Here is an 18,454-nt window from a genome sequence, read left to right as displayed (position 1 = left end):
TTTTGTCCCTAAACCCTATAAAGATATATACACAGGGACACATTCTGGTCAACTCATATGCTTTGTGTTCATCATTCTAGAGGGACACAAATCCCTTTTTGTTTGGTGTTTCAAGGATTCTTAAACTTAGAAAAAGTATCATCAATTCTTACATTTTTCCCCTTTCCTGACTCAATTTATAAATTCTAACAGTGAGACTTATCAGCTTAGATGTGTCTAATAATATTATTGGGTAGTTTGTATTTGATTTTCTATCATCATAACTGTTAGCAGATCATTACTTTGTTTCTGATTCTTCCTATCTTAGATAGATCTCTTCTATCTTAGTTTCTAGATATTCATTTGAATCAAACACAATTATAATTATGTAACTACGATGAGGGTTTTTATCTGCTGTTGGCCCAAAAAAAAAAAAGAATGAGGGTATTTATCAATGTTTTCAAAACCAGACCAGGCATTGAAACGGTGACATGATAATTAAATTAAAAAATTATATATGTATATAATAATTTAAATATAAAAATAAATATGAAATTTCTATTGAACTTAAAAATAAAACAAAATATTTTAAGTATATCATGACTTAACAAGCCACATGATACAACATAACATCAAATAATTAAAAAAATTACTCATTTTCTAAAAAAAATTTGATAAAAAATTTTTTAAAAAAGAAAGGGCATTTTTTTGAACAGTCCGATTTTTTAAAACCGGACTTGATTCTCGACTTGATCCCGATTCCTGGTCTGACCTTCAGTCCAAAGCAGCCCAATTCGACTCAATTCCTCAAATGATTTTTTCAGCTTAACCAAGTTATTATCTTGACCGATCCACAATCTAACCATTCGATTCAGTTTGATTTTTTAATCATTAGTATTTATAAATAATGAAAGACACTCTAAGACATCTTTATGTAATTAGTCATAAATAAAAAGACACCTCTTATTTAATTATTAGAATAGACACCCTTAAACCGAAACTATCTGCTTCTCTTAATAAGTAGATACCTTTTAATAATCAAATTTCAGAAATTAGTATTAAAATTAATTCAAATTTTGATCTATTAATATAAAATTGGCATTTCAATAAATAAAGATAAATAACATTTTGAATTGATGGAGATGCATGAAATGGAAGGAAAGGAAGGGAAAATTTCCAACAGCAAACATGTTGGGCATGTAAAGGAAATGAACGGAAATTAATGAAGTGCCCAAAAAAAAAAAAACTAACAAACATTTGAATTGGGAAACAATGGTTCATGGAAAGCCTTATATAATTCATACACTAGGATTTGAATCAGGAATCGATCCTCTGAAGTTGATAATCTATTAATTTCATGAAACTTACCTTTTTAAAAAAAGAAAACAGAGAAAACTAAACAACTTGATATCATGAACATATCCCAAAAAAAAAAAAAACCTAGAAATCTCTTGTACTAATTCATCATCTTACACAACATCTCTAGAAGGCACAAGGTTTATAAATACAGTCAAATGATCCAAAATGTGGCGGATTCATTTCCATTGTAAGGCCTAAAACAAAGGAAATATGCAAAGTGATAATTAAAATTCAGGATCTTCAATATGCAAATTGCCAACAGGTAACAGACTTTCTGCATAATTGAAAGTAACTGATAAGGAATAGCCACACCTGCGAGTATCAAAGTTTTCTGATTCATTAGTGTTGATATTTAATAAATATAAAACATACGCTTCATACGGATAATAGGAAATAATTTCATCCAACCAAATACCACGTGGACAAATGTAATAATCGGTGCTTATACTATGTTTTTTGCTCCAACTCCATCTCTCCAGAGATGCGCCAACACCCTCCTCCATCACCCACAAATCAATCACAGAAGATTCATAGTTCCCAATCACAGTATGAGAAAATATAGCGAGTTGGTTCTTATATAGAGTAAGACAACCACGTGCACCAAAATCTAATCCAGCAGGCAGTGTTAGCAATGTAAACACGTCCATTGCTATGTCAAATGAAAGTATCACTATTTCAACAACATCAATTTCTTCTTCATCGCCACATTCAATCACCCTATCCACAGACCAAAACATAGTTCCATTAGCAGTAACAGGAGAGGAACCATGAAAATCCACCCCAGGAAAGTCCTGAAATTCTATTTCTAATTCCTTCCATGATCCTGTACTTAATGAATACACTTCTATCCGATTAAACACAGAATCAAACTCAAGTTCATGAGATATCACTATCTTGCCATCATTAACAATTGGACTGAACCCAAATCCAAATATGTCAAAAACGATATGACCAAATCCCTTATATATAGGTCTGGGCACCATTCTGACCACTCTAGTGGCAGGATTCCACAAGAAAAAGGAGAGGAAAACTGCATTTTCATCTCGAACACAGAGTAACCCATGGCTGCAGCCAACAATCTTAGCCAGCAATAAGGAATCCATCAAAGAAGGGGGCTGGACTTCAAAATGTTGCATCTCGTAATTGAGCATATGTAAGTTCAGAGGATCACATCTGTCATCCCATTGCAAAAGAAGCAAAGGGTTTTCATTACTGGAGTGATCCAAGTGCTCTTGGATGAAAGATTGGGTCTTGATGAAATTTTTCCAATGCTTGCACACAAATTGAAATCGGATTAGAGATTTTACCGGAAGCAGTATGAGAATGTTTCTCATGATTTCTTGCGGAAGAAATGGTGTGTTGCAATCCGCCGCACTCTGCCTCATGGTTCTCGATTAGAAGGGACGAGGGAAGGCTTTGCGATCACAAGAGGCCAGTAGGCCTTTGGTAAGCAAGTCTCAATTTAGGAGGATTGAGATTGAAATTAAGATTGAGATTGAAATTGGGATTGGAATTAAGAGTGGGAATGAAGTTTTAAAATCATGTTTGGCATAAAATAATATTTGTGAGGAATACTTTCTTTTAATTTATTTTATAATTACATATAAATTAGGAAAAGACAATATTAGACCTTTGGGAAACCAGAGGTTCTGAAGCAATTTGGGTCGTTCTTTTTCATGAACCAATTGAACAATTTTCGTTGCCAAGTCCATCACATTTCGAAACTCATCACACTTCAAGAACAAGTACAGTGACTTCATCTGGTCAATTGGATCCCGCCAACGTTGTCACTGGTCTGCCAATTTCCATTTACGATGCTCTCAGCTATGCAATGAATTTTGAAGATCATGCCTGCATTAACAACAAGGTACGTCAGTGACTTAATCAAGTGTTGTTTCGTGGCAAGGTTGCTGACGTCACTGCCATCTACAAGGGTTTAGGTGGCTGTAGCTTAGGTTTGTGTCATAGAGGATCATTCTCCTTCTCTCATCTTTGGTCTCCTTCTCTCATCAAATTTGCTAGTGGCACCAACGAATGAGAGGGTCGTCGATGAAGGACGACGTCAACATCAGCAGATGAGAGGGGCGTCGGCGTTGGTGTTGTAACATTTCAAAAATTAACCTAAAGTTAATTAAGTTAATTTAGAGCAAATGAGTAATTTTGAAGGAATATTTAGATATAAATAATTTTAGTTAGAAGATTATTATTGAATTCAATTTAGATTAAATCCTAAGTTATGATTTTATAGCAAATAAAAATAGTAATAATAATATTATTATAAAAAAAAAGAAAGAAAGAAGAAGGAAAAGGAACATAAAATAAATTAAAAATTGAAGAGTGGGGAAAGAAGTAATATTTGTTTTGGGTGTTGAGGTTGTAAATAATACCAAAAAAAAAGTAAACTAAAAGGGTGGGGCGGAAATTTCCGTGTGTGTGTTTGGTGTACATTATTATTATTATTGTAATAATAATAATGAGAATGAAAGAAAGACGTGTGGGCCCCACAATTTTCTTTTGAAAAGCAACACATCTGATTCTTTTCTTCATTTCCTTCATTCTTTCTTCATTCCTTCTCACACGACAGAGAGAGCGAAAACAGAGACAGCGAGCACGACGCTTGCAACAGAGCTAAAGTAGAAGATAGGGCTCCATAATAGGATACTTTAGATAAGATTTTAAGTATTCTAAAACTAGGTAAGTATTCTAAACATTTTTTCTTAATCATTTTTCCCTTTGAGCTGCAGATTTTGGTATTTTAGAAAACCTCGAGTTTGAAAGAGGGATGAATTTTTATGAGTAAATCTAATTATTGAGGTTGTTAGTAGTGTAATAAATATTCTAAAGTATTATTTTGTTGATAGAATTAACATTTGAGGCATTTAAGTTTATCCCTAGATCCCTATGAGTAGATTTTTGGTTAAATCTGAAAATATAAATTGATTTTTTAATATTTAGATGATTATTTGAGATGAAAAATAAATTATTATAGCTATAGAATAATGATTCTAGACTTGAAATCAAGTTTGTAATTTTTGAGTATTTTTATGTGCGAATTTTTGGAATAAAAATGAAAATTTTGATATTAGAAAATTAAATTTTAGAACTTAAGAGACTAAGATTAAGGTCTTAAAAAATAAAATAAATACTTAGGTGTTAGAGTATGAGTGAAAATTGTGTTAATAATATTATTGACATATTGGGATATGATCAATTGTAGATTAATTTTCTTTTGACACCATTCAAGCTTTGAAAAGCTTTGGAAGTGTTGTAACCTGAGGGGTAACCTTTGACCTCTCAAAGGTTGAGGTAACCAAGGTATATATAAGTTATACAAATGCATGATGTAACATCCTGATTTTTATATAATAAATAAATTATGGAATTTAGGTTTTGAGGAAAAAATATGATAATAATAGGAATTTATATTATTTGAGGTTATTTAGAAATGATATTATGGTTAGGTATTTAATTATGAATTTAAAAAATTTAAATTTAAAACCACATAAGTAATATTTAGTTAAGATATAATACATAAATAATTTTTTTATGTGTGTTAAAAAAAAGAGAAGGTAGAAGGAACAAAAAAAAGGGGTAGAAGGTTGTTGTTTCTAAGTCCCATATTGGTTAGATGAGGGAAGAGAAGAGGTGCCTTCATGTATAAAAAGGGGGGTGTGTGCATTAGGAAGCATGAGAGGCTAAGATGCAATTTAGAAAAAATTGCAACTTTTGACCCAAGAGTTTGAATAATTAAATTCAAACCTATAGTTTTTTTTAATATAATTGTGGGACCTAAAATCTCATTTTTATATTATTTTTCTCTCTTCCTCTCACGTTGCTCGGCGTCTTCTCGCAAGGGGGGATTATTTTCTTTTTCTTCAGGTATGTTCTAACTTTCCTGTTTAGATTAGCATTTAAAAATTTATTTAATTACAAAATTAATTTTATAGTTATTTTCTAAATAATATTAGCTTTCTAGTGATATGATTATTTTGTAGGATAGAGTAAATATTTTGATTAGGATTTTTCTATAGGAATTAGGATTTTTTTATAGGATAGTTAATCTGATGATATGATCGATTAAAAATATAGGTTAAAACTCTTAGGGATATAATAAATATTATAGAATATTTTTTTGAGTTAAAATCTAGATCTATATGATTAAATTTATGTGGAATCTGAGATGTAGGGATAAACCTCTAATTATTAAATATTTATTTAAGTATGAATAGTTATTTTTGAGATTATAGAAAGGTGATTTGAGACTTCAGGATAATTTTAAAATTTTTAATTTATTTTTGGATGAATTTTTAGAATATAGAAGGATGAAATTGTGATACTAGAAGTGAATTGAGGATAAAAAAAATAGTTTATTAGGGTACGAGAATTTTAGAAAAGAATTTGGGATGTTAAATGAGGCATAAATCTTAAATTAATGTTAATATGGATTATAGATCTAAGACTTTCTAACTCTTTAAATTAGAGTTATTTATTTTAATGTAAAATTAATATATAGTATTGTGAAATAATTATGTAGATTATATTGACAAAGATAGTGGTGAAAAAGGAGTTGTGAAGGGGAACTTGTTATTCAAGACACAAGGTAACCATTATTAATGTGTTGTGATGAGTGTGTTTGTGAATGGTTATGTGCTGTTTTATTGTTTGGAAAAATTATGAATTATTGAAAATAAATACTGTATATACTTGTTTGAAATTATTGCCAAGTGGGTCAAAAATTTATTTTTATTTATCATAATGAGATATTATTGTTCGGATATATTCCTGTTTGGATATTTGAATGATGCATGACTTGTCAGGGTATTTTAATGTATGGTGTTAATGGGAATTTCTATTCGGTTAATTATTACCACGTGGTAAGCCTTCATTGGACCCAATGAGTGGTGTGTCGCTTGGTCCAACTCACCTTTGGCCGGGTGATTTGGCGTCTGAGCATGGCGAAAGGAGGATATAAGGTGTAGTCATGCAATTAAATACTTGTTCGGTTTGTTTGGAAATATTGTTCGGTTAAATGTTTTGTGTGCCCACTTAGCAATCGCATGATTAGTTACATCCGCATGCATCATTACATATTAATTTTTGGTTACTGAGACTTTTAAGTCTCATTCCCCGTGGTTAATATTTTTACAGGAGCGAGTTCGGCCGAGAAAGCACCAGAGGTGTAACTATGGTGTATGAGACACCATCTTTTACATTGCCTCTTATTTTAGATTATACAATGTATCTTATGCCAACTTAGGACATATCTTCTTTGTGGAGCATGTAAACTCTAATCCTTTTTATTAAAAGTATTTATATGACCACGAGGATTATGTCTGTCCCTCATGGTTTTAATTGCCTTTTTGGATATTTTAAGACTTGTGCTATGTCTTGGATGTATCATGGTAAGAAAATTTTCTATTATGATAATGGTTTTAATAATTTGCGAAAAATTGATTTGTATTTTTGAGGGTGTTACACATGATAATTAATCATGAATGCAAATGGCCAATAAATTTATCAAGGTGATCATTCAAACAATCACATTAATAACATATTAATCACATTAACATTTAACTCATGTGAATAATTTCAAGAATAAAGTCAAGTACAAAATTTGCACAAATAGCCATATATACATTATTCGCATAATTACTACATGTTCTCATTTCTACAATTATAATTATATTCTCAACATAGCCATCAATCACTCAAATGGCATGATAGTAATAATATGCATGATCGATCTCTTCCTTATATCTCCCCTTATTTCGTCTGACATGAAATCCGTGGGCCAACAATTGAAAGGGATTGTCCATGTGGTGAGACTATCCAAGGCCTTAATCATATCATGAGAGGCTACCGAGCCAGGATTACCTTACTTACTTATGAATACGATTTTCCCTAAATTACACACTATAGGGTGTCATACCCAAAATTAGCTCTACCCAAAACTTCAGGTAGGCTAATAGGGTCAAGTCCCTTAATAGGAACAATGCTACATACCTTGTAAGGTACCTCAACCTTTGAGAGATCAAAGGTTACCCCTCAAATTACAACACTTTCAAAGCTTTCCAAAGCTTGAATGGTGTCAAAAGAAAATTAATCTACAATTGATCATATCCCAATGTGTCAATCATATTATTAACACAATTTTCACTCATACTCTGACACCTAAGTATTTATTTTATTTTATTTCATTTTTTTAAGACCTTAGTCTTAACCTCTTAAGTTCTAAAATTTAATTTCATGTATTTGAACCTATCTACTAGGTTCAATAGTCTCCTTCACAATAATTTCATTCAAATAATTTTCTAATATCAAAATTTCCTTTTTTATTCCAAAAATTCGCACATAAAAATACCCAAAAATTACAAACTTGATTTTAAACCTAGAATCATTATTCTATAGCCATAATAATTTATTTCTCATCTCAAATAATCATCTAAATATCAACAAATCAATTTATATTTTTAGATTTAACCAAAAATTTACCCATAGAGATCTAGAGATAAACTCAAATGCCTCAAATTTCAATTCTATCAACAAAATAATACTATAGAATATTTATTACACTACCAACAACCTCAATAATTAGATTTACTCATCAAAGTTCATCCCTCTTTCAAACCCTAGGTTTTTCAAAATATCAAAATCTGCAGCTCAAAGGGAAAAACGACTAAGAAAAAATATTTAGAATACTTACCTAGTCTTAGAATACTTAAAATCTTATCTGAAGTATCCTATTATGGAGCCCTATCTTCTACTTCAGCTTTGTCGCAAGCGTCGGGCTCGCTGTCTCTGTTTTCACTCTCTCTGTCATATGAGAAGGAATGAAGGAAGAATGAAAGAAATAAAGAAAAGAATCAGATGTGTTGCTTTTCAAAAGAAAACTGTGGGGCCCACACGTCTTTCTTTCCTTCTCATTATTATTATTACAATAATAATAATAATGTACACCAAACACACGCATGAAAATTTCTGCCCCACCCCTTTAGTTTACTTTTTTTTGGCATTATTTACACTTCAACACCTAAAGCAAAAATTACTTCTCTCCTCCCTCTTCAATTTTCAATTTATTTTATGTTCATTTTTCTTCTTCTTTCTTTCTTTTTTTTTACAATAATATTATTATTACTATTTATATTTACTATAAAATCATAACTTAGGATTTAATCTAAATTAAATCCAATAATAATCTTCTAACTAAAATTATTTATATATAAATATTCCTTCAAAATTACTCATTTGCTCTAAATTAACTTAATTAACCTTAGGTTAATTTTTGGAATGTTACAGGTGTTGCTTGGTCTGAAAGTGCGTCGACTAAGTAAAGGGCCAAGGGAGAGAGACGAGGATAGGAGGTGAGAGCAAATTAGTTTGAAAATAATTAAACCCATGATTAATTTTTCAGTACCAGAGGGTGGTGGTATTGGATAATCTCACCTAGGTGGGATTGGGATTAGGATTAAATTTCCCATTCTCTTGTACCAAATATAAAAAGGTGGAATTATTTAATCTCAATTACAGTCCCACACTCCCAATCCTTCCTACCAAATAAAGCCTTAGAGTTTACTGTGATCCTAGCTTTGCATGTTTATATTTATATATTTCACAGCTAAGGTAATTTCATCAAATACTCCCACAATTTAAAAATGTAATACATTTTTTATGATGTTTGAGGTTTAAAAATATAAAAAAATTAGCATTTTAAAGTGTAATTATTATATATTTTTTTAAAGTGCACTTAATTAAAAAATTTCTTTATATTTATGTTAGAGTGAAATGCTCTATTAAATAACAATAAATATAAAAAGATGATATTAGTTTAAAGAAAAATAACTATTTTATTGAGATGAGATTTAGTTAAAAATGACTCACATTTTTTAATGGAAAGAGTATTAGCTTTTCCCTTCATTACCAAAAACAATAAATCATTCTATATTATTTGACCCAAAAAAATCGTTCAACATTAAAAAGCATTTTTTTGCCAACCAATATTAAAAGAATTACATATTTCACACCAAAAAAAGGAGAAAATGACAATTAGGAATCCCATAAAAATATTAATGATAATTACATACCTTAAATTATTAAAATTCTAATAAGAAATCATGATCCTTAGTTGCAATTAAAAAAATATAAATACTCAGTTGGAAAATCTACTAATTACATTTAAAACTAGTTGTAATGTCAATTGAAATTTATGAGAATTAGTTGAGAATATCAATTTTTTGCTATCAATATACAGATAAATCACCTAAGAAATTAAGTAAATATACTTAAAATTATTTATAACTTTAATTAAAAATTTACGAGAATTGATTGTGAATCGCTAGCAAATCACTTATGATTTTTGCTTTTAATATATAGATAAATCGCTTTGAAAGTTTACTAAATATACTTGAGATTATTTGTAACATTAGTTAGAAATTTATAAAAATTAATTATGAATTACAAACCAATCACTTGTTATTTTTTGCTTTCAATATATAAATAAATTACTTAAAAAATTTATTAAATATACTTACAATTATTTGTAACGTTAGTTAGAAATTTACAAAAGTCAACTATGAATTATAAGCCAATCACTTGTGATTTTTTACTATCGCTTAAAAAATAAATAAAAGATAGTTAAAAATTTTTGTAGTATTAATTGAAAATTTATGAATATCAGTTGTGAATCTCAAACTAATTAATAAAAGATATTTTTTTGTAAGTAAGAATCATGGTCTGCTATTAGAATTTCCATAATTTAAAGTTTATAATTATTATTAATGTTCTTATGGAGTTTCTAATCCTAATTGTGATTTTCCCACGCAACAATTACATATTAATAAATAGTAAACATTATGTATTTGATTTAATATTTAGATTACAAAAAATCATCTTGAAATTTAATTTTTTAGCTAATTTCGAAATTTAATTATTATCAATTGAAATGTCTGTTTTATTTTATATGTTAAATAACCAGGAATGTAAAACGCATTTTAAATAATTAATAAAGGATTGGTTCAATTGATAAATATTTTTTTTTAACCATCGAACTTACATGTGATGGGCCTTGAGATCTATCAGATCTGTAATATTTATTGAAGTCATGAAAAAGAGGATAAAGGAGGGTGAATAAGGCTGATCTCCACAAGTCATGCAACAAAGATAACAGCCTATGAAGAAGCGAAAGGGGACGGAGGAAAAAAGAAACAAAAATTAGATAAGGAAAAACATGCATGAAAAATATCAAAATGGTGTTTTAGGGCTTGTCTGATTTTGTTTTTAAAAATTATTTTGTAAACCAATTTTTAAACATTATTCTTTAAAACAGAACAAAATAAAATTTAATTTAAAAACAAATTTAGAGTTAAAAGAACAACTGCCAGGAGTGATCATAGTGGTTAATGATGATGGCATTGTCGTGTTAATGCTGTTACAATAATGCAATCGATCTCACATACTACCATTCTTGGATGATAATGTCATGAGAGTATAAAGAGACACACCACACATTATATATATATATTAGACACTAACTCATGCTATTAACGAAAGATATTGTGTTGTCTTAGTATTTGAACTGACCCCTTTGGCCTCGGTAGAAGCCATTGTGAGTTTAGTAGTAAGACATTCTTTAGAAGTACTCCTTCCGTTTAAAAATATAAAGTATTTTTTGAGAAGTTAAATATTAAAAAATATAAGACATTTTTAATTTTTCGAAATATAATCATTGCCTTTTATCAAAAATACTTTTATTGATAATAATTTTTTATTTATTATAGAGTGTTTAATAGGGATAAATATGAAAAGATAGAATTAGTTTGAAAATAGATAACTATTTTATTAGAGAGTGAAATTCAATTAAAAATGCTTTACATTTTTAAACGAAGGGAGTATATCTGATCTGTACTAAAATAAACAGTGACATGCAAATAAAATAACATTAGAAATCTCATGAAAGGATCTTTGTCAAATCTACACAAAATGTCTAAATAATGCATCACCAATTAAACCAAGAATCAAGTTTTGCTATGGTAGTCACGCAATTAATCCTTGTTGCAAAGCATATCAACACATATACATGTGATGAATTACACCTGCAATGGAATCAATGGAGGAGAAAAAACACAAATTGAATGAAGAGGGTTTGATATATAAGTTCTTTTGAAAATGTGTACAATAATATTGTTGGCTAGTGGGCATAAAATCTGTCATCATCCATTGCTGTCTATTTCTCAGTGCTACAAGGAATAATGAGTTTCTAAAAGAAAGTGAGGGGGGAAGAATTAAATTTGATAATTGACACGCTGGGAAAAAAAGAATCATAAAAAGAATTTTTATGGATAGTCCCACATAATTCATCCACTAGCAACTATAATTTAGACATCCAACTTTGAAAGAAAACTAAACAACTTGATATTAAAAAAAAATCTGGTACCAAGTATCTACCAAGTCATTAAGAAAGCTAAATTGGGTTGGCTTCATTTCCAACAAAAGTCCTCAAACTAAGATATAGAACCAGTGCTTCTAAACATGGTAATTACCTACAGATACTAGACTTTCAGCATATTTGAAAATGCCTGAAACTCTATATCTGTGAATAAAAAATCTGTGAATAAAATTTTTTTCCAATACATGAGTTCTAAGATTTAACAAAGATAGAACAGTGTGCCTTCCATTGTTAGCTTCACATTCACTTTCATCAGATTCAGATTTATACAGATCTGTAACGTCACAGACAATTTGATCCATCCAAATACAGCGTGGATACCAGGATAAACATGTGCTTATAGTATATTTCTTACTCCAACTACATCTCTGTCCAGATGCACTAGTACACTCATCCATTAACCAAAAATCAATCGCACAAATTTCATGGTTCTCAATCACAGTAGCAAGTTTGTTCTCATATGCAGTAAGACAAGGACGCGAACCAAAATATAATGAAGCAGGTGGTGGTAACAATGAAAACACTTCCATTGTTATGTCAAATGCAATTATCATCCAATCATCTTCACTATCATCACCAGGCCAAAAAATAGATCCATTGGCAGTGACAGGGTGAGAATGAAGGCGCACACCCCCAAAGTCCTCAACTTTTACTTCCCTCCATAATCCTGTGCTTAATGAATACACTTCTACTCGATTATCCTCCTGATCAAGCTCTTTTTCACGAGATATCACTATCTTGTAATCATTAACAATTGGACTAAACCCAAATCCTACGTAAAAATCACCGTCATCAAGATTATAAATAGTTCTGGGCACCTTTCTGACTTTTATAGTGGCAGGATTCCACAATAAAAGGGAAGGAAGAGATGCACCACATAATCAAATATTTTAACACAGAGCAAGCCGTTGCTGCAACCCACGATCTCAGACATCTCCCTCAAGATCAAAAGGTGGGGGATGAACTTCAAGGACTCGCATCTCGTAATCGATCATACACAAGCGCTGATTATCACATTTAGCATCCCATTGTAAAAGAAGTAAAGGGTTTTCATTACTGGAGTGCTGTAAGTGTTCTTCGATGAAAGATGAGGACTTGATGAGATTTTTTCAATGCTTGCAAACACATCGAAATCGGATTAGGGATTTTAACGGAAGGCATTTGAGAATGTTGGTCATGATTTCTTCAGGAAGAAATGGATTGTCGCTATCCATTACCTTAGGCTTCATGGCGTTCGACTGAAAGAGATGAGGAAAGCCTTCGCAATCAAGTATTTAGGGATTGGATGAGGCTATATCCTATAGTCGACGGAGCAGAGCTCTTTGAAACTTGAAAGAGAAGAAAGGATCTCTAAGGGAGGCTATTACAAGATTTACAATTTTATATTTAAAAAAATATATTTACAAATCTTTATACTTTCACTCAATTTTAAGCTAGATCTCTACAATTTATTTTATTTTAATTAAATATTTATAATTTAATTTATCATATATGTTAAGTTTTAAAGGTTAAAATTAATAATAAATTAATAAATTTCACAAAATAAAAATACGGTTGGAGTTGGTAAAAAATAATTTAATTCTTTTAGTCAAAGTCTAAAAATATTGATTTAATACATTATTTACATTTTTATTAATTTTTAATGAAGATTCTATATTTATAAAAAATATTTAGAAGACAATCTAATTAAATAAATTTTGAGTTATAAAAACTATGTTGTTAATTTTAAAGTCATATAATCATTTAATAAAAATATACAAGTTCTTAATTTTATTTTTTATTGAAGAATTTAAGAATTTTAATTTTGAGGGATTAAAAAATTAATTGATCATATTATAAGGCTAAATTAAAACAAAATAAATTATAAGAACTTAATTTAAAATTAAGTCAAATTGTAAAGACCTACAAATATATTTTTTATATTTTTACTGAAAAAGTACTTTTTTTCATGTATGCCTATTCCCAGCCCAATTTACAATAATAATTTCTTCTAAGATATATAAATAACACAGGCATATTTATATAGTTGGATTTGAATTTTTATTTAGGTTTAAATTTTATATTTAAAATTTATTTATTTAAAATCCCACACTTTGATTGTATAAGAAACTTAAAAAAGAAAACTAAATAAGAAGGAAACTTAGTCGGGATTTGAAGTAAAAGAAATAAGAGAAGAGGTGACTTAATGATAAAAGCATGAAACAAAAAATAAGATTGGAATGATTGAAATTTTAAATAATTAAGATATAAAAAATAAAAATATAATAAATATAATAAATAAATAAAAGATTTGAATTTGATTCAAATTTAAATACACAAATTTTTATGTATCAAGATAAGAAATTTAGCTCAAATCCAAATCTTCAATAATCTAAATTCAATATCAGAGATTTTACCTCTCCTAACAACAACTATTTTTATGCACATCTGATCGATAGATCAATTTTTTCGACTAGTATGACTAAATTGTTCAAAAAAAAAGCATTATATATTAAAGCATACTAAAATAATAGTAGTAAGTGGCATCAATAAAGCATAGGAACATATGTACAGAACATTACATCTACAATGGAATGAGACTGTGTACAGAACATTACATCTACAATGGAATGAGACTGTGTAGGTGAATAGTGCTGTAGTATCGAAAGTCTTTTGGGTCAAATATGTCATTATCTATTGTCATGTACAAACAGGTCAAATACGACAAGCTAGAAAACTATGGTGATGAGTATCTGGAGTCACCATTCTAGATAAATTCTGCAAAAAAATTAATTATTTAATTTTTATAATTTTAATTTAATTTCATCCTAAACTTTAACTCATTATAATTCAATCCCTAAAATTTTGACTCAATTGTAAATCAACTCTTGAACTTTACCTTTTTGCAATTTCATCCATGAAGTTTCAACCTCTAAAATATTAGTTTTTATATTTTAAAAAAATAAAAAAATTAAAAATATTTCAAGCTTTTAATATTTATAAATATTAAAAGAGTTTAGTAATTTAAGATAATAGTAATAAATTTTAAAATATTTTTTAATCTTTATAATTTTATTTTTTTAAATAAAAGGACTAATATTTAAGAGGTTGAAATTTCAGGGGTTAAATTGTAAAAATTAAAGTTCAGGAACTGATTTACAATCGAATCAAAACTTCAAAGATTGAGTTATAATAAATCAAAATTAAAGGATGAATTACAATTGAGTCATAACTATAAAGACTAAATGATTAATTTTCCTTAGATTTTATACAAGGCATCAAGGAACATAAAACAATAAAAAAAATCAAATAGTCTAAATTGTGTCGAATTCATTTCCGCCAGAAGTCCTCCAACAGAGAAAATTGGCAAAGGAATGATTAAGGTTTAGGATCAGTAAGTCTCAAATTCTCAAGTGCTTCCTTCTAGCCTGCCATGTAAGGGATGCGCATTGGTTCGATTTGGTTGGTTCGGTGCCAAATTTTTCAAAACTGATCAACCAAATTACATAAAATGTTTGAATTATAACAGTTCAATTTGGTCAGTCTATTCAATTTATAAGCTCTAAATGCATAAAATCAACAAAACATTCAAACAACAGGAAGCAATCAGAAAGGGAGATATTTAGCAAGCCACTATTGCAAAGCATTCAAAAATTTAAGAAATCAAAGGTAAAAATCAAGGCTTGAAGAAACCAAAACATTAAATCAACAAAATATTTAAACATCAAAGGCAGAATTAAAAAACAATCATTAAGGCACAAAGTAACCCAAATGACAAATCACAAAGTTGTAAAGGCAGTGAAGTCTCCAAGAGTTGAACCATAGCAACTCAATGAGAAAGGGAGAGAGGGCAAGATGGAAAAGTCTGAGAGAGGTGAGAGATGTGATTAATTAATCATCATTTAACTAATAAAGATTGACGGCGTTAGAGTAGGAGATCACAACACTGAAGGCACATGAGCTCATTGGTGGCAGAGGTGACGACCTAGGGGAAGGAACTCATCAATAACATTGAGAGGAGTATATGTCAGCTACAAAAAGATGAATGCGAAAGAAAAACAAAGAGCGAGAGAGGCCATAGGAAAAGGGAGAACGTAGTAGAGGGAGTGAAAATATGGGGAGTGAGGATTAGAATTTCATATATTCTTATTAGCTAGTTATATATTTACTTTTCTAAGTATAAAATTTTAAATAGAATAAAATAAAGTAACTAATAGACTATATATGATTTATAAAGTAATAAATTATTATATAATTCAGTCAATTCAATCTATTTGATTTTAAACTTTATTAACCGAACCGAACCGAACTGATCAACCGAAGTTTTTTTTTTTTTTAAAAAAAACGAATTGAACCAAAAAACCAAATCAAACATATAAATTCAATTCAATTCAATTTTTTTTTTTTGTTTCAATTTGGTTTTACTCACCCCTACTATCATGTCTCAGTAGACAAAACAAGGGACTAGAGAATCAGGCTGTATACAAAGCTCATGAACTTTCTAATAACTTTTTCAAGAGAACAACAATGGTTAATACTGAGAGTCTTAGCTGTTGGAACTATGATATCTATTTTGTCTAAACACAAATGGTGAAGTACAACACATAAAATAATATTAGCAAGCGGTATCCTCTCATGAAAGGATCTTGGTCAAATCAAAGCACAAAATATCTGAAGAATGCATCACCAGTTAAACCAAGAATCAGGTTTCCATGGTAGTCAAGTAATCAATTCTTGTTTGTTGCAAAAGCATATAAACATATATGCAAAGAATTGCGTCTACAATGGAATCATTGGAGGAGAAAAAAAAAAACACAATATTGGAGAAAGGTATGAGATTATACCTGGTACTAAGTGTCTACCATCACCATTCTATATCCTTCAGCCAAGGAAAAAAGGGATTATAAAGACAGCTATAGAAATCTAAACTGATTTGGGTTCATTTCCACCAGAAGTCCTCAAACAAAGCAAATTTACAAAATTAGGATTAAGATATAGAATCAATGCTCCATTATAAATTGTGCAGCAAAATCAGATGATATACTGCTCCGGTTTCATTTATAAAACACATCTAAAAGATCCATTTGATCCCATTTATAAGTTATAGTACAGTTTTTTAGTTAATATTTGAAAAATATTTTCAAAATTACCCTTTACGAAAGAGAACAAATAACATGATATCACTTTTTAGATTTGTTATATAGAGACATATTTAGAATTCTACGTACTTTTATTTCTTGAACCTAAAAATGACTTAAAGAAGACCAGAGGGGTATATATTTAACCGATAACACGTAAATTGAATCCACTGCAGTATAATCGAGTCGCAGAAATTCAAGCATTGATAAGAGAATCTCAGTACAAGCAAACCCGAAAAGGAATAGCAGAATAGAAGCCCCTCTCGTCTTTTCCTAATTTATGATGCTGCCGCTCGTAATTTCCAAGTGGGCCTTCGAATCCTTAAGCTGCGCCTCAGGCCAGTTTCGCCTCTTTGGGCCATAGCATGCTCCTCAACAGTAGTGTTGCGGGCAGGTACAAGACTTTCTGCATAATTGAGAGTAATTGAAAAGTCATTGTCACGTCTGCGATTATCAATTTTTTTCAATTCACGAGTACTAAGATTCAACAAACGTAGGCCTACTTCCCTTCCATATTGGCAACAGACAATTTCATCCAACCAAATACCTTTTGGATTTGTAAATGGGCACGTGCTTATAGAATATTTCCTAGTCCAACTCCATCTCTCCTCAGATGCGCCTGCAACCTCTTCTGTCACCCACAAATCAATCACAGATGATTCACCGTACCCATTCATAAGCCTAGATAATATAGCAAGTTTGTTCTCATGTACAGTAAGATTACAAGAATCAATTTCTGATGGACTGGGTATGAATGTAAACACTTCCATAGCTATGTCAAATGAAACTATCACCTCCTCACAAACCTTAAGATAATCCCGATCCATCTTGTACCCATTCCAAAATATAGCTCCATTAACTGTGACAGGTAATCCAACAAGATTCAAAACCCCAACGTCCCCAACTTGAATTTCCTTCCATGACCCTTCACTTAATGAATACACTTCTGCTCCAGTAATTCTATAACTAACTCCATTACCCTCCAAATCAATCTCAGTTTCACGAGCTATCACTATCTTGTAATCATTCACAATGGGACTAAACCCAAATCCAAATTCATAAAAATCTCCATCATGATTAATAGGTTCAGGAATCTGTCTGACCTCTCTAGTGGCAGGATTCCACACTAAAAGGGAAGGAAGAGGTAGGACAGTATAATCACGTTTAACACAGAACAAGCCATTGCTGCAACCAATTATCTGAGCCCTCCGAAAGGAACCGATCAATGGTAAGATCTCAAACTGAACTTCGAGGACTTGCATCTCGTAGTTGAGCATCTGCAGACAATCGAATCTGTCATAGGTTTGAAAAAGAAGGGAAGGGTTTTTACTGGAGTGGTTCAAGTGTTCAGCAATGAAAGATGAGGTCTTGAAGAGATTTTTCCAACGCTGACACACACATTGAAATCGGATTAGGGATTTCACAGGCAGGCGTTTGAGAATGTCGATCATGATTTCTTCAGGAAGAAATGGAGTGTCGCTATCCATTACCTTCGGCGCCATGGTGCTCGTCTGGAAGGGATGGGAAAAGGCTTCGCAATATGTCAGTGCATGAAACC

At 30.3% G+C, this 18,454-nt stretch overlaps 3 protein-coding genes across 4 annotated transcripts; all 3 read right to left on the bottom strand.

Moving 5' to 3' along the window:
* Positions 1-1,562: 1,562 nt before the first annotated feature.
* LOC129286176 (putative F-box protein At5g52610) lies at positions 1,563-2,723 on the bottom strand. Its single transcript, XM_054922193.1, has one exon. It carries the CDS (start codon positions 2,721-2,723, stop codon positions 1,563-1,565), a length of 1,161 nt encoding a protein of 386 aa, XP_054778168.1.
* Positions 2,724-3,094: 371 nt separating this feature from the next.
* LOC129286175 (F-box/kelch-repeat protein At3g23880-like) lies at positions 3,095-12,713 on the bottom strand. Its single transcript, XM_054922192.1, has 3 exons — positions 12,698-12,713; positions 11,874-12,551; positions 3,095-3,189 (listed from the first exon to the last, which is right to left on the bottom strand). The coding sequence occupies exons 1-3, from the start codon at positions 12,711-12,713 to the stop codon at positions 3,095-3,097; spliced, it is 789 nt and encodes a 262-aa protein (XP_054778167.1).
* A 4,320-nt stretch (positions 12,714-17,033) lies between these two features.
* LOC129287226 (F-box/kelch-repeat protein At3g23880-like) lies at positions 17,034-18,454 on the bottom strand. Of its 2 annotated transcripts, none has more exons than XM_054923413.1 (2): positions 17,444-18,454; positions 17,034-17,302 (listed from the first exon to the last, which is right to left on the bottom strand). In XM_054923413.1, the coding sequence occupies exons 1-2, from the start codon at positions 18,396-18,398 to the stop codon at positions 17,175-17,177; spliced, it is 1,083 nt and encodes a 360-aa protein (XP_054779388.1). In that variant the 5' UTR covers positions 18,399-18,454; the 3' UTR covers positions 17,034-17,174. The 2 variants fall into 2 exon arrangements, with proteins under 2 accessions (XP_054779388.1, XP_054779389.1); XM_054923414.1 differs by having other exon boundaries at positions 17,034-18,173; positions 18,387-18,451.

Source organism: Prosopis cineraria, unplaced genomic scaffold, assembly GCF_029017545.1.
Source record: "Prosopis cineraria cultivar Desert tree isolate PC_DT_omini unplaced genomic scaffold, ASM2901754v1 PC11, whole genome shotgun sequence".
Classification (NCBI taxonomy): domain Eukaryota; kingdom Viridiplantae; phylum Streptophyta; class Magnoliopsida; order Fabales; family Fabaceae; genus Prosopis; species Prosopis cineraria.
This window is presented reverse-complemented; position numbering and strand designations above follow the sequence as displayed.

Excerpts from the sequence above, each read along its gene's own strand:
- LOC129286176 (XM_054922193.1), bottom strand. The coding sequence starts at position 2,723 with ATGAGGCAGAGTGCGGCGGATTGCAACACACCATTTCTTCCGCAAGAA.
- LOC129286175 (XM_054922192.1), bottom strand. Across the intron at positions 3,190-11,873 it reads TGAAAGTCTAGTATCTGTAG|GCATGATCTTCAAAATTCAT; the intron begins GTAATTACCATG and ends TTGTTAATGCAG.
- LOC129287226 (XM_054923413.1), bottom strand. The coding sequence starts at position 18,398 with ATGGCGCCGAAGGTAATGGATAGCGACACTCCATTTCTTCCTGAAGAA. Across the intron at positions 17,303-17,443 it reads CCCATTTACAAATCCAAAAG|AAAGTCTTGTACCTGCCCGC; the intron begins GTATTTGGTTGG and ends TCAATTATGCAG.